At 49.1% G+C, this 12,948-nt stretch overlaps 1 protein-coding gene across 1 annotated transcript in view; it reads right to left on the reverse strand.

The window, feature by feature from the left end:
- Nucleotides 1–12,948, reverse strand: part of CYP20A1 (cytochrome P450 family 20 subfamily A member 1) — a 72,989-nt gene that overhangs the window by 18,032 nt on the left and 42,009 nt on the right. The window contains exons 7-8 of the mRNA XM_088465839.1: nt 12,248–12,363; nt 11,661–11,715 (exon numbers count right to left, since the gene is read on the reverse strand). Coding sequence (XP_088321965.1) covers nt 11,661–11,715; nt 12,248–12,363 — 171 coding nt within the window. The remainder of the gene's footprint in view (nt 1–11,660; nt 11,716–12,247; nt 12,364–12,948) is intronic.

Genomic DNA, 12,948 nt, shown 5'->3' on the forward strand with positions numbered 1-12,948 from the left:
TCCCTCCTGGTGCCTGACCCAAACCCTCCCTCCTGGTGCCTGACCCAAACCCTCCCTCCTGGTGCCTGACCCAAACCCTCCCTCCTGGTGCCTGACCCAAACCCTCCCTCCTGGTGCCTGACCCAAACCTTCCCTCCTGGTGCCTGACCCAAACCCTCCCTCCTGGTGCCTGACCCTCCCTTCTAGTCCCTGATCCTAACCCTCCTGGTGCCTAATCCTAACCCTCCTGGTGCCTAACCCTAACCCTCCCTCCTGGTGCCTAATCCTAGCCCTCCCTCCTGGTGCCTGACCCTAACCCTCCCTCCTGGTGCCTAATCCTAACCCTCCCTCCTGGTGCCTAATCCTAACCCTCCCCTCCTGGTGCCTAATCCTAACCCTCCCCTCCTGGTGCCTGACCCTAACCCTCCCTCCTGGTGCGTAATCCTAACCCTCCCTCCTGGTGCGTAATCCTAACCCTCCCTCCTGGTGCGTAATCCTAACCCTCCCCTCCTGGTGCCTAACCCTACCCCTCCCCTCCTGGTGCCTGACCCAACCCCTCCCTCCTGGTGCCTGACCCAACCCCTCCCTCCTGGTGCCTGACCCAACCCCTCCCTCCTGGTGCCTGACCCAACCCCTCCCTCCTGGTGCCTGACCCTAACCTTCCCTCCTGGTGCCTAACCCTCCCTCCTGGTGCCTAACCCTAACCCCTCCCTCCTGGTGCCTAACCCTAACCCCTCCCTCCTGGTGCCTAACCCTAACCCCTCCCTCCTGGTGCCTAACCCTAACCCCTCCCTCCTGGTGCCTAACCCTAACCCCTCCCTCCTAGTGCCTAACCCTAACCCCTCCCTCCTGGTGCCTAACCCTAACCCCTCCCTCCCTCCCTCCTGGTGCCTAATCCTAACCCTCCCTTCTAGTCCCTGATCCTAACCCTCCTGGTGCCTAATCCTAACCCTCCTGGTGCCTAATCCTAACCCTCCCTCCTGGTGCCTAATCCTAACCCTCCCTCCTGGTGCCTAATCCTAACCCTCCCTCCTGGTGCCTAATCCTAACCCTCCCTCCTGGTGCCTAATCCTAACCCTCCCTCCTGGTGCCTAATCCTAACCCTCCCTCCTGGTGCCTAATCCTAACCCTCCCTCCTGGTGCCTAATCCTAACCCTCCCTCCTGGTGCCTAACCCTAGCCCTCCCTCCAGGTGCCTAACCCTAGCCCTCCCTCCAGGTGCCTAACCCTCCCTCCTGGTGCCTAACCCTAACCCTCCCTCCTGGTGCCTAACCCTAACCCTCCCCTTCTAGTCCCGAATCCTAACCCTCCCTCCTGGTGCCTAATCCTAACCCTCCCTCCTGGTGCCTAATCCTAACCCTCCCTCCTGGTGCCTAATCCTAACCCTCCTGGTGCCTAATCCTAACCCTCCTGGTGCCTAACCCTAACCCTCCCTCCTCCTGGTGCCTAACCCTAACCCTCCCTCCTCCTGGTGCCTAACCCTAACCCTCCCTCCTGGTGCCTAACTCTAACCCTCCCTCCTGGTGCCTAACCCTCCTGGTGCCTAATCCTAACCCTCCTGGTGCCTAACCCTAACTCTCCCTCCTGGTGCCTAATCCTAACCCTCCCTCCTGGTGCCTAATCCTAACCCTCCCCTCCTGGTGCCTAATCCTAACCCTCCCCTCCTGGTGCCTAATCCTAACCCTCCCCTCCTGGTGCCTAATCCTAACCCTCCCCTCCTGGTGCCTAATCCTAACCCTCCCTCCTGGTGCCTAATCCTAACCCTAGCCCTCCCTCCAGGTGCCTAACCCTAGCCCTCCCTCCAGGTGCCTAACCCTCCCTCCTGGTGCCTAACCCTAACCCTCCCTTCTAGTCCCTAATCCTAACCCACCTGGTGCCTAACCCTCCCTCCTGGTGCCTAACCCTAAGCCTCCCCTTCTAGTCCCTAATCCTAACCCTCCCTCCTGGTGCCTAATCCTAACCCTTCCTCCTGGTGCCTAATCCTAACCCTTCCTCCTGGTGCCTAAACCTAACCCTCCCTCCTGGTGCCTAAACCTAGCCCTCCCTCCAGGTGCCTAACCCTAGCCCTCCCTCCAGGTGCCTAACCCTAGCCCTCCCTCCAGGTGCCTAACCCTCCCTCCTGGTGCCTAACCCTCCCTTCTAGTCCCTAATCCTAACCCACCTGGTGCCTAACCCTCCCTCCTGGTGCCTAACCCTAACCCTCCCTCCTGGTGCCTAACCCTAACCCTCCCTCCTGGTGCCTAACCCTAACCCTCCCCTTCTAGTCCCTAATCCTAACCCTCCCTCCTGGTGCCTAATCCTAACCCTCCTGGTGCCTAAACCTAACCCTCCTGGTGCCTAAACCTAACCCTCCCTCCTGGTACCTAATCCTAACCCTCCTGGTGCCTAACCCTAACCCTCCCTCCTGGTGCCTAACCCTAACCCTCCCTCCTGGTGCCTAACCCTCCCTCCTGGTGCCTAACCCTAACCCTCCCTCCTGGTGCCTAACCCTAACCCTCCCTCCTGGTGCCTAACCCTAACCCTCCCTTCTGGTGCCTAACCCTAACCCTCCCTCCTGGTGCCTAATCCTAACCCTCCCTCCTGGTGCCTAATCCTAACCCTCCCTCCTGGTGCCTAATCCTAACCCTCCCTCCTGGTGCCTAATCCTAACCCTCCCTCCTGGTGCCTAATCCTAACCCTCCCTCCTGGTGCCTAATCCTAACCCTCCCTCCTGGTGCCTAATTCTAACCCTCCCCTCCTGGTGCCTAATCCTAACCCTCCCTCCTGGTGCCTAACCCTAACCGTCGGGATAGGTGCCTGACCCTAACCATCCCTTCTAGTCGCTAACCCTCCTGGTGCCTAACCCTAACAAATCAAAATAATCACGTGTGAACCATTTTCATGTTGACCATTTGTCCCTGTCAACCTATTGCCTGTATAACATCTGGTGTCTATCTAGACATTGCCTACATTTACACTGTAGCTCTATAGACCGGATACCGACAATATATATATAAACGGAGCCTGAACAATGCAAACAAATCCAAACAATGCACCTTTGTCGCCAAATGAGCAGAAGAGTCGCAGTGTAAATTACAAAGCTAAAATATTTTAATAACCAATAATTAAAGTATGAAATTACTTCTGTTTTAGATTATCTACATCATTTTGCAGTAAAAGGTCCCTTTAATGGAATTCACTTCCTAAATAATGACCCCGATTTTTCATCTAGGTAACATCTACTGTGATATAATGGGCTATAATGTGATGCTCTGCGCAGACGCCATGTGGGCTTGTGGCAACTGGAACCCATGCACCCATGCCAAAGGGTTACAGACGGGACCGGGAGCCATGCACTCAGCCAAAGGCTTACAGACGGGAGCCATGCACTCAGCTAAAGGGTTACAGACGGGACCGGGAACCATGCACTCAGCTATAGGGTTACAGACGGGACCGGGAGCCATGCACTCAGCTATAGGGTTACAGACGGGACCGAGAGCCATGCACTCAGCTATAGGGTTACAGACAGGACCGGGAGCCATGCACTCAGCTAAAGGGTTACAGACGGGACCGGGAGCCATGCACTCAGCTTAAGGGTTACAGACAGGAGCGGGAGCCATGCACTCAGCTAAAGGGTTACAGACAGGAGCGGGAGCCATGCACTCAGCTAAAGGGTTACAGAGAGGACCGGGAGCCATGCACTCAACTAAAGGGTTACAGACGGGACCCCGGGAGCCATGCACTCAGCTATAGGGTTACAGACAGGAGAGGGAGCCATGCACTCAGCTATAGGGTTACAGACAGGACCGGGAGCCATGCACTCAGCTAAATCGTTACAGACGGGACCCCGGGAGCCATGCACTCAGCTATAGGGTTACAGACAGGAGTGGGAGCCATGCACTCAGCTATAGGGTTACAGACGGGACCGGGAGCCACACTAAAGGTTTCTATAGCATCACCGACAGCGATCAAGACACAATCAGCCAATGAGACGCAGGTGTGCGTCGTCATCATAACTATGTATTTTGCACTAGGGGTTGAGCAGACAATTGATCCTGACAGCCATGCGCAGATTGGTACCCGTTACTACGCATGCCGCCCCCCCCCAATATGGAGTCACAAATGCAAAATAAGTAGAAATCTGCATATGAAAGGAAACGTTAGTACTTTTTGCGCACATGCACGGTACATAAACACGTATTTAAAAAAAAAGGAAACAATTCTGTCGAAGACTGTACCAGCCGCACACGGTCACAGCGCAGTCTCATCAGAGGTAGCCATGTTTAGTCTTGGTTACTCTGCTGCCCAAATATGACAATTACATGATACATCTCCGTGCTAAGTGTCGTCAACTAACAGCAACATTACGTATACAGGGTCCCGATCCAGGAGGGTCTCTCTGAATCAGGCGCCATGTTGTTACACTTCCATCAGAGAACGTCATGCAGACCCTTCCCTAGACCCTGGGAACATCAAACGTTCTCTAATGGCTTTTCCCAGACTGATGTAGAGAAGCATTACTGGTGAAACACCGGAGTGTAACAGGGTTGCTGGATCCCCTTAGTGCCGCCCAGTGAGTGCTTGGCGTGACGGCATTTCCAGGGCACCAATGTCTCTGTAGTAAGGCACCAGCCCTGCGAGTACAGACCACGACCACATGGACCAATAAGAGGCCACAAGCACAGAGCCTTCCAGCGTACAGCACCCGGGCTCCACCAATGGGACGGAACCAAAATGTAATGTTCCACAGACAGGACGGTTATGTGCCTGTAGCACTGGTACAGCTGTAATACACAGGAAAGCCACTCTCATTACTGCTCATACTGTGCTCATGGTGCCTGTAGCACTGGTACAGCTGTAATACACAGGAAAGCCACTCTCATTACTGCTCATACTGTGCTCATGGTGCCTGTAGCACTGGTACAGCTGTAATACACAGGAAAGCCACTCTCATTACTGCTCATACTGTGCTCATGGTGCCTGTAGCACTGGTACAGCTGTAATACACAGGAAAGCCACTCTCATTACTGCTCATACTGTGCTCATGGTGTCTGTAGCACTGGTACAGCTGTAATACACAGGAAAGCCACTCTCATTACCGCTCATACTGTGCTCATGGTGCCTGTAGCACTGGTACAGCTGTAATACACAGGAAAGCCACTCTCATTACTGCTCATACTGTGCTCATGGTGCCTGTAGCACTGGTACAGCTGTAATACACAGGAAAGCCACTCTCATTACTGCTCATACTGTGCTCATGGTGCCTGTAGCACTGGTACAGCTGTAATACACAGGAAAGCCACTCTCATTACTGCTCATACTGTGCGCATGGTGCCTGTAGCACTGGTACAGCTGTAATACACAGGAAAGCCACTCTCATTACTGCTCATACTGTGCGCATGGTGCCTGTAGCACTGGTACAGCTGTAATACACAGGAAAGCCACTCTCATTACTGCTCATACTGTGCTCATGGTGCCTGTAGCACTGGTACAGCTGTAATACACAGGAAAGCCACTCTCATTACCGCTCATACTGTGCTCATGGTGCCTGTAGCACTGGTACAGCTGTAATACACAGGAAAGCCACTCTCATTACCGCTCATACTGTGCGCATGGTGCCTGTAGCACTGGTACAGCTGTAATACACAGGAAAGCCACTCTCATTACTGCTCATACTGTGCTCATGGTGCCTGTAGCACTGGTACAGCTGTAATACACAGGAAAGCCACTCTCATTACTGCGCATACTGTGCGCATGGTGCCTGTAGCACTGGTACAGCTGTAATACACAGGAAAGCCACTCTCATTACTGCTCATACTGTGCTCATGGTGTCTGTAGCACTGGTACAGCTGTAATACACAGGAAAGCCACTCTCATTACCGCTCATACTGTGCTCATGGTGCCTGTAGCACTGGTACAGCTGTAATACACAGGAAAGCCACTCTCATTACCGCTCATACTGTGCGCATGGTGCCTGTAGCACTGGTACAGCTGTAATACACAGGAAAGCCACTCTCATTACTGCTCATACTGTGCTCATGGTGCCTGTAGCACTGGTACAGCTGTAATACACAGGAAAGCCACTCTCATTACTGCTCATACTGTGCTCATGGTGCCTGTAGCACTGGTACAGCTGTAATACACAGGAAAGCCACTCTCATTACTGCTCATACTGTGCGCATGGTGCCTGTAGCACTGGTACAGCTGTAATACACAGGAAAGCCACTCTCATTACTGCTCATACTGTGCGCATGGTGCCTGTAGCACTGGTACAGCTGTAATACACAGGAAAGCCACTCTCATTACTGCTCATACTGTGCGCATGGTGCCTGTAGCACTGGTACAGCTGTAATACACAGGAAAGCCACTCTCATTACTGCTCATACTGTGCTCATGGTGCCTGTAGCACTGGTACAGCTGTAATACACAGGAAAGCCACTCTCATTACCGCTCATACTGTGCGCATGGTGCCTGTAGCACTGGTACAGCTGTAATACACAGGAAAGCCACTCTCATTACTGCTCATACTGTGCTCATGGTGCCTGTAGCACTGGTACAGCTGTAATACACAGGAAAGCCACTCTCATTACCGCTCATACTGTGCGCATGGTGCCTGTAGCACTGGTACAGCTGTAATACACAGGAAAGCCACTCTCATTACCGCTCATACTGTGCACATGGTGCCTGTAGCACTGGTACAGCTGTAATACACAGGAAAGCCACTCTCATTACTGCTCATACTGTGCGCATGGTGCCTGTAGCACTGGTACAGCTGTAATACACAGGAAAGCCACTCTCATTACTGCTCATACTGTGCTCATGGTGTCTGTAGCACTGGTACAGCTGTAATACACAGGAAAGCCACTCTCATTACTGCTCATACTGTGCTCATGGTGCCTGTAGCACTGGTACAGCTGTAATACACAGGAAAGCCACTCTCATTACTGCTCATACTGTGCTCATGGTGTCTGTAGCACTGGTACAGCTGTAATACACAGGAAAGCCACTCTCATTACTGCTCATACTGTGCTCATGGTGTCTGTAGCACTGGTACAGCTGTAATACACAGGAAAGCCACTCTCATTACCGCTCATACTGTGCTCATGGTGCCTGTAGCACTGGTACAGCTGTAATACACAGGAAAGCCACTCTCATTACCGCTCATACTGTGCGCATGGTGCCTGTAGCACTGGTACAGCTGTAATACACAGGAAAGCCACTCTCATTACTGCTCATACTGTGCTCATGGTGCCTGTAGCACTGGTACAGCTGTAATACACAGGAAAGCCACTCTCATTACTGCGCATACTGTGCGCATGGTGCCTGTAGCACTGGTACAGCTGTAATACACAGGAAAGCCACTCTCATTACTGCTCATACTGTGCTCATGGTGCCTGTAGCACTGGTACAGGTGTAATACACAGGAAAGTCACTCTCATTACCGCTCATACTGTGCGCATGGTGCCTGTAGCACTGGTACAGCTGTAATACACAGGAAAGTCACTCTCATTACTGCTCATACTGTGCTCATGGTGCCTGTAGCACTGGTACAGCTGTAATACACAGGAAAGCCACTCTCATTACTGCTCATACTGTGCTCATGGTGCCTGTAGCACTGGTACAGCTGTAATACACAGGAAAGCCACTCTCATTACTGCTCATACTGTGCTCATGGTGCCTGTAGCACTGGTACAGCTGTAATACACAGGAAAGACTCTCATTACTGCTCATACTGTGCACATGGTAGAAGCAGGCATTGGATGAGGCCAGCGGGGTTATAGTAAATGTCCTATAGACTTTATAGCTCTGAGCAAGACTCCAAAGCTGAAGAAAAACATGCAAATAAAGAATTGCCGTCAATTGGCAGAAATGGGGTTATTACATTATTGTGGTAAAGGGAAAGACAGAAGCTTTGCCCTAGAACGTGCCCTTGCCCTGGTATGTCTTTAGAGCCAAGAGGAATAAGTAATGTTTTATTTTCACGTTTCCTTCTGTAAGCGATTCAACCACATTTACGGCAATCGAGTTTCTAGATGAGAATAAACGTTGGCAGAAACCCCATTTATATCTCCATGCGGCACGGAGGCTGGCATCTCAGGCAGACACATCATGCATCATTCACAGGGTTCAGGGAAAAAGTAATAACCAAAACACACATTACCTGCAGCAGTGAGGAGTCACTATACAGCATCCCAGAGGCAGAATAAAACAGTCACACGCTACATTAACAATCCCCACAGGTGGTCACAGAACAGCAGAGACAGGAGGGCGACAGTCACCCCTAAACCACAGGGCGCTCTGAGCAATGCCTTCCCCCAGTCATACACGTTATACTGTGGTACAATGGGTGCTGCCTCACAATGCAGACCTGCTTGTCACAATACAGCTATCCCGACCTGTCCTGAATACACGTAAATAAGGGGCTTAGTGCAAGCGCGCTAAAGGTCCTGTTTCATTTTCCTGTGGTTTATATATTTCTATTGTTTTTATGGTACTGGAAATAGTTTGGTGTTATATTGGAACCCTATATACATGTAGTCCTGGTGTGAACCCCCTGGTATTTCTGTGGGATGGGTGTTCTGTGGCCAAAAACAAGTCCAAAAACAATAGTCCAATATATCATCAGTCCAATCTACCAATACTGGTCGGAAAACACTCTAGTCTGACTTTTCATCTGTATCACAGTCCAACATACAAAGATAGGTTATAGGGCACAGTCACTGATGGTAGGTGTTATAGTGCACCAACGCCTCCCTTCTACACCTGGTATCTGTATCACAGTCCAACATACAAAGATAGGCTATAGGGCACAGTCACTGATGGTAGGTGTTATAGTGCACCAACGCCTCCCTTCTACACCTGGTATCTGTATCACAGTCCAACATACAAAGATAGGTTATAGGGCACAGTCACTGATGATAGGTGTTATAGTGCACCAGCGCCTCCCTTCTACACCTGGTGTCTGTATCACAGTCCAACATACAAAGATAGGTTATAGGGCACAGTCACTGATGGTAGGTGTTATAGTGCACCAACGCCTCCCTTCTACACCTGGTGTCTGTTCCGATGTTCGGCCATTACACCTCAAAAATGCGCACAAAAGCCAGAGTATCCAGAACTGGTGGACACTATAGTGCAGTACGGTAGGTAGATTGTGCAGACTTACCCGGATCTTGCCACTTCACTGCTGGTCCACCAAGAATCCTTACTCAGTGTGGTTTTTGTGTGTGGAGTAGCGGAACATCGGAACAGACACCAGGTGTAGAAGGGAGGCGTTGGTGCGCTATAACACCTACCATCAGTGACTGTACCCTATAACCTATCTTTGTATGTTGGACTGTGATACAGACACCAGGTGTAGAAGGGAGGATCTGGTGCGCTATAACACCTACCATCAGTGACTGTGCTCTATAGCCTATCTTTGTATGTTGGACTGTGATACAGACACCAGGTGTAGAAGGGAGGAGCTGGTGCACTATAACACCCATCATCAGTGACTGTGCCCTATAACCTATCTTTGTATGTTGGACTGTGATACAGACATCAGGTGTAGAAGGGAGGGGTTGGTGCACTATAACACCTACCATCAGTGACTGTGCCCTATAGCCTATCTTTGTATGTTGGACTGTGATACAGACACCAGGTGTAGAAGGGAGGAGTTGGTGCACTATAACACCTACCATCAGTGACTGTGCCCTATAACCTATCTTTGTATGTTGGACTGTGATACAGATGAAAAGTCAGACTAGAGTTTTTGCCGACCAGTATTGGTAGATTGGATTGATGATATATTGGACTATTGTTTTTGGACTTTTTTTTGGCCACAGAACACCCATCCCACAGAAATACCAGGGGGTTCACACCAGGACTACATGTATATAGGGTTCCAATATAACACCAAACTATTTCCAGTACCATTAAAAACAACAGAAATATATAAACTAGGGATGTGCAGGCTCGGATTAGTTCGGATTTTCCCGCAAAATTCTGAATTTTTTTCCGCCAAAACATCATCTTTCATGGCCTTTTGTCAAGGAATGATGAGGTTTGTCCATGAAAGATGACGTTTCGCCTCTGAGACCGGATATTTGGCGGAAAAAAATCCGTACTAATCCGAGCCTGCACTTCCCTAATATAAACCACAGGAAAATGAAACAGGACCTTACAGCGCTTGCACTAAACCCCTTTTTTACCTTAGAATGTTTAGTTTTGCAGCAGAAAATAAATAAATCAGTTTTGAAGTATCGTGCACCTATTAATCTTACGTGACAGGGAAACGGCGTCTTCCACCGATAACCTAGAAGAACCACCGCAGCTACAGAGGTACCATATATTTATGTTGCTGGAAAAGCATCTGTGAGGACTATAAAGGTTAAAGTCAGAAAGGGCGATTGCCAGTCTATGTAACATGCCTCCGGTTCCAGCACGGCCAAAGGTATGTTCTAGTAAGTGATCACACATTGATACATACAGCAGCACACAAAGGGGTCAATCCAATTAGGTGCGAATTACGAGTTTGTTTCATGAAATTCACACGAATGTGCGCACCACAAAATTCTCCAATCCAATTAAAAATGCCTATTAGTGATACTCGCAGCGGAATTTTGCGAAAGGACTGCCAAATGCGATGTGAGAGATTTGCGTGAAGAAGTGGGAAGACCATCCTGGACCCCCCAAATTGATAATTTAGTTAGCTGGACCGTATAGAAGGTTGTTTGTGGGCATTAGGAGAGTAGTGAAGGTTTTTTAAATTGAGTCAAATGGCTGATTTGTGCTTTTTTTTTTTTTTTAAAATGACCAAAAAAATTTAATAAATGATGCTAAGTTTTTTCGTTTATTCTCAAATGAATTAAACCAAAAATGCAAAAAAAAAGTAGGAAAAAGGTGATTTTGGGGTACTTTGACGGCACTTTGAAAAATTGGAATGTTTTTAAATAAAATACATTTATTTTTCAATTAAAAAAGTATTGTAATTACATTTGGGGTGCCTAAACTAACGAAAATGTCGATTTTGGTCTAATTTGAGACACTTTTTTTTAACTCCAAAAAATGACATGTAATTATTGGACTAATTAAGCTCATTGGAAACTTCCAATTGCCTATAGTCATTAGGGGGGAGTCCGAGGGGTTCAGTACAGCGTCCCAACATTTAAACCTTAAATGAAAGATTTTCCTTCCCATCTCTCACCCTCAGGGAGGTGCGAATGGAAAAATGCGAATTCCCTCTGACTCATCAGTGCGAGTTGCTGATTGGATGCACAATGAAGTCGTTATGTGAACACAGAAACTTGCACCTCGCCATCCGCACCTCATTGGATTGACCCCCATGTGGTGGTTCAGCTGTAGAGATTGTGGGAGGTCTGACAAGTGAGCGTTCTATGATGTATTATTTATAGAGCAACTTCCACATTGAAATATTGTTGCCAATAAAATATATACATATATACAGTATATTTTGGCAGACAGAGGAATATTAAAAAGTAAATTTTCATGCAGAGTATATTCAGCCCCAAGCTCTCCTGCGGTATAACGGTGAGGGTACAGGCCGGAGTATTATTACACACCTATATAAGGAGATAACGTCACCTACAGCAGTTTTAGGTTTGTGGTTCTCTTGCATGGAGATATATTGGGATTTGGTTACAGAAGACGGGCACAGTGCATAGGGGAGCGTCAGCGTAACCGTAATACAGCGATACTCACGGTTTGCAGTGATCACGCAGCCTGCCAGGGAGAAGATCATACTGTCTTCCAGGACCTGCAGAGCACAGCGCCCCGATTACAACACTCATCACAACAGGAGGATTTAGCAAAGCAGCCGCTGCCGCACATTTGGCAGGTAACAAAGGGTGACCGTACATCACTCAGTACTAAAAGCCTTATTTACTAAGAGACATCAATCAGCCGCACACCTGAGCCGCCCCTATCTGCCTAACGACTATATACCCGCCTGGGTCAGAGGTGCACTTATCGCAGTGTACAGAGCTTACGCTTCCAATGTGCTACTGATGTGAGTTTTAAAGCTTCTAGTTGTGAAATGCGCTGAAGACAGTATACACCCCCTGGGAATAGGACACGTAGCACCGTAATGCACGGCAAACTGACGGCATATACACACCGACAGCTATGGACAATGATTTATTACGTCAGGTCAGTGGGAAGGTTTCAGAAAAAGACCCTTTACCTCTGTAAGTAATTTTACAGACGCCGAGTGAAGAGTCGCACCCGACCTAACAATGTCACACGGGGGCTGTGCGAGAGGCTCTGCCCCCTGCTGGTCACAGACTCACCTGCTTGTCACTTAGGTTCCCTTGCAGTAAGGAGTCCATGAACACATGCCGGCTGGTGTTCTTCCCCCTGCGCTCCTTGATGGCTTTCCTCAGCACGGTTTCCATCTCCATCAGAGCTTAAACCACAAAACGGGAAACTCAGTAACCTCACTCTGACAAATGAGCATCATCGTCGCCGACATAACTTTGTGCCGGTGTATTAAAGAGCAGACAATAGAAGACAACCGGAGCTGCGCGCTTTAATGCGTGTCCCTTTGGAGGCGTCAGGAGGATCATACACTAACTAATACACACACATATATATGTGACAAGAATCACATAGACCCGAGTAAAATCCAACGGAAGTTTATTTCTCACCACAGGCAGATATACAGGTCAGTGCAGTGTTAAAGATGTTACAGCAGGTGTACAGAATCTTCCAAACAGCAACACAGTTCTTTTAGGTCTAGGATCCCTAACTTTATTAACCCTCGGGCCTATATACTGGGTGACTAATTTACCGTCAGGATCATTGTGGATTTGCACTGACACAAAGTCAGATAACTGGTGCTGCTAATTAGCCTTGCTTGTGGCTTACAAGTAATCCCAGGAAAACTTGGACTGGATCTCATTACCATGCTGTTTATTGCTTCATCTCTGCACCAAACTGCTGCTCCACATTAACTTCGTGAAAGCATGCTGTCCCTGTCACTATAAAAGAT

This window comes from Taudactylus pleione, unplaced genomic scaffold, assembly GCF_031769625.1.
Source record: "Taudactylus pleione unplaced genomic scaffold, aTauple2 ptg002175l, whole genome shotgun sequence".
NCBI classification, from domain to species: domain Eukaryota; kingdom Metazoa; phylum Chordata; class Amphibia; order Anura; family Myobatrachidae; genus Taudactylus; species Taudactylus pleione.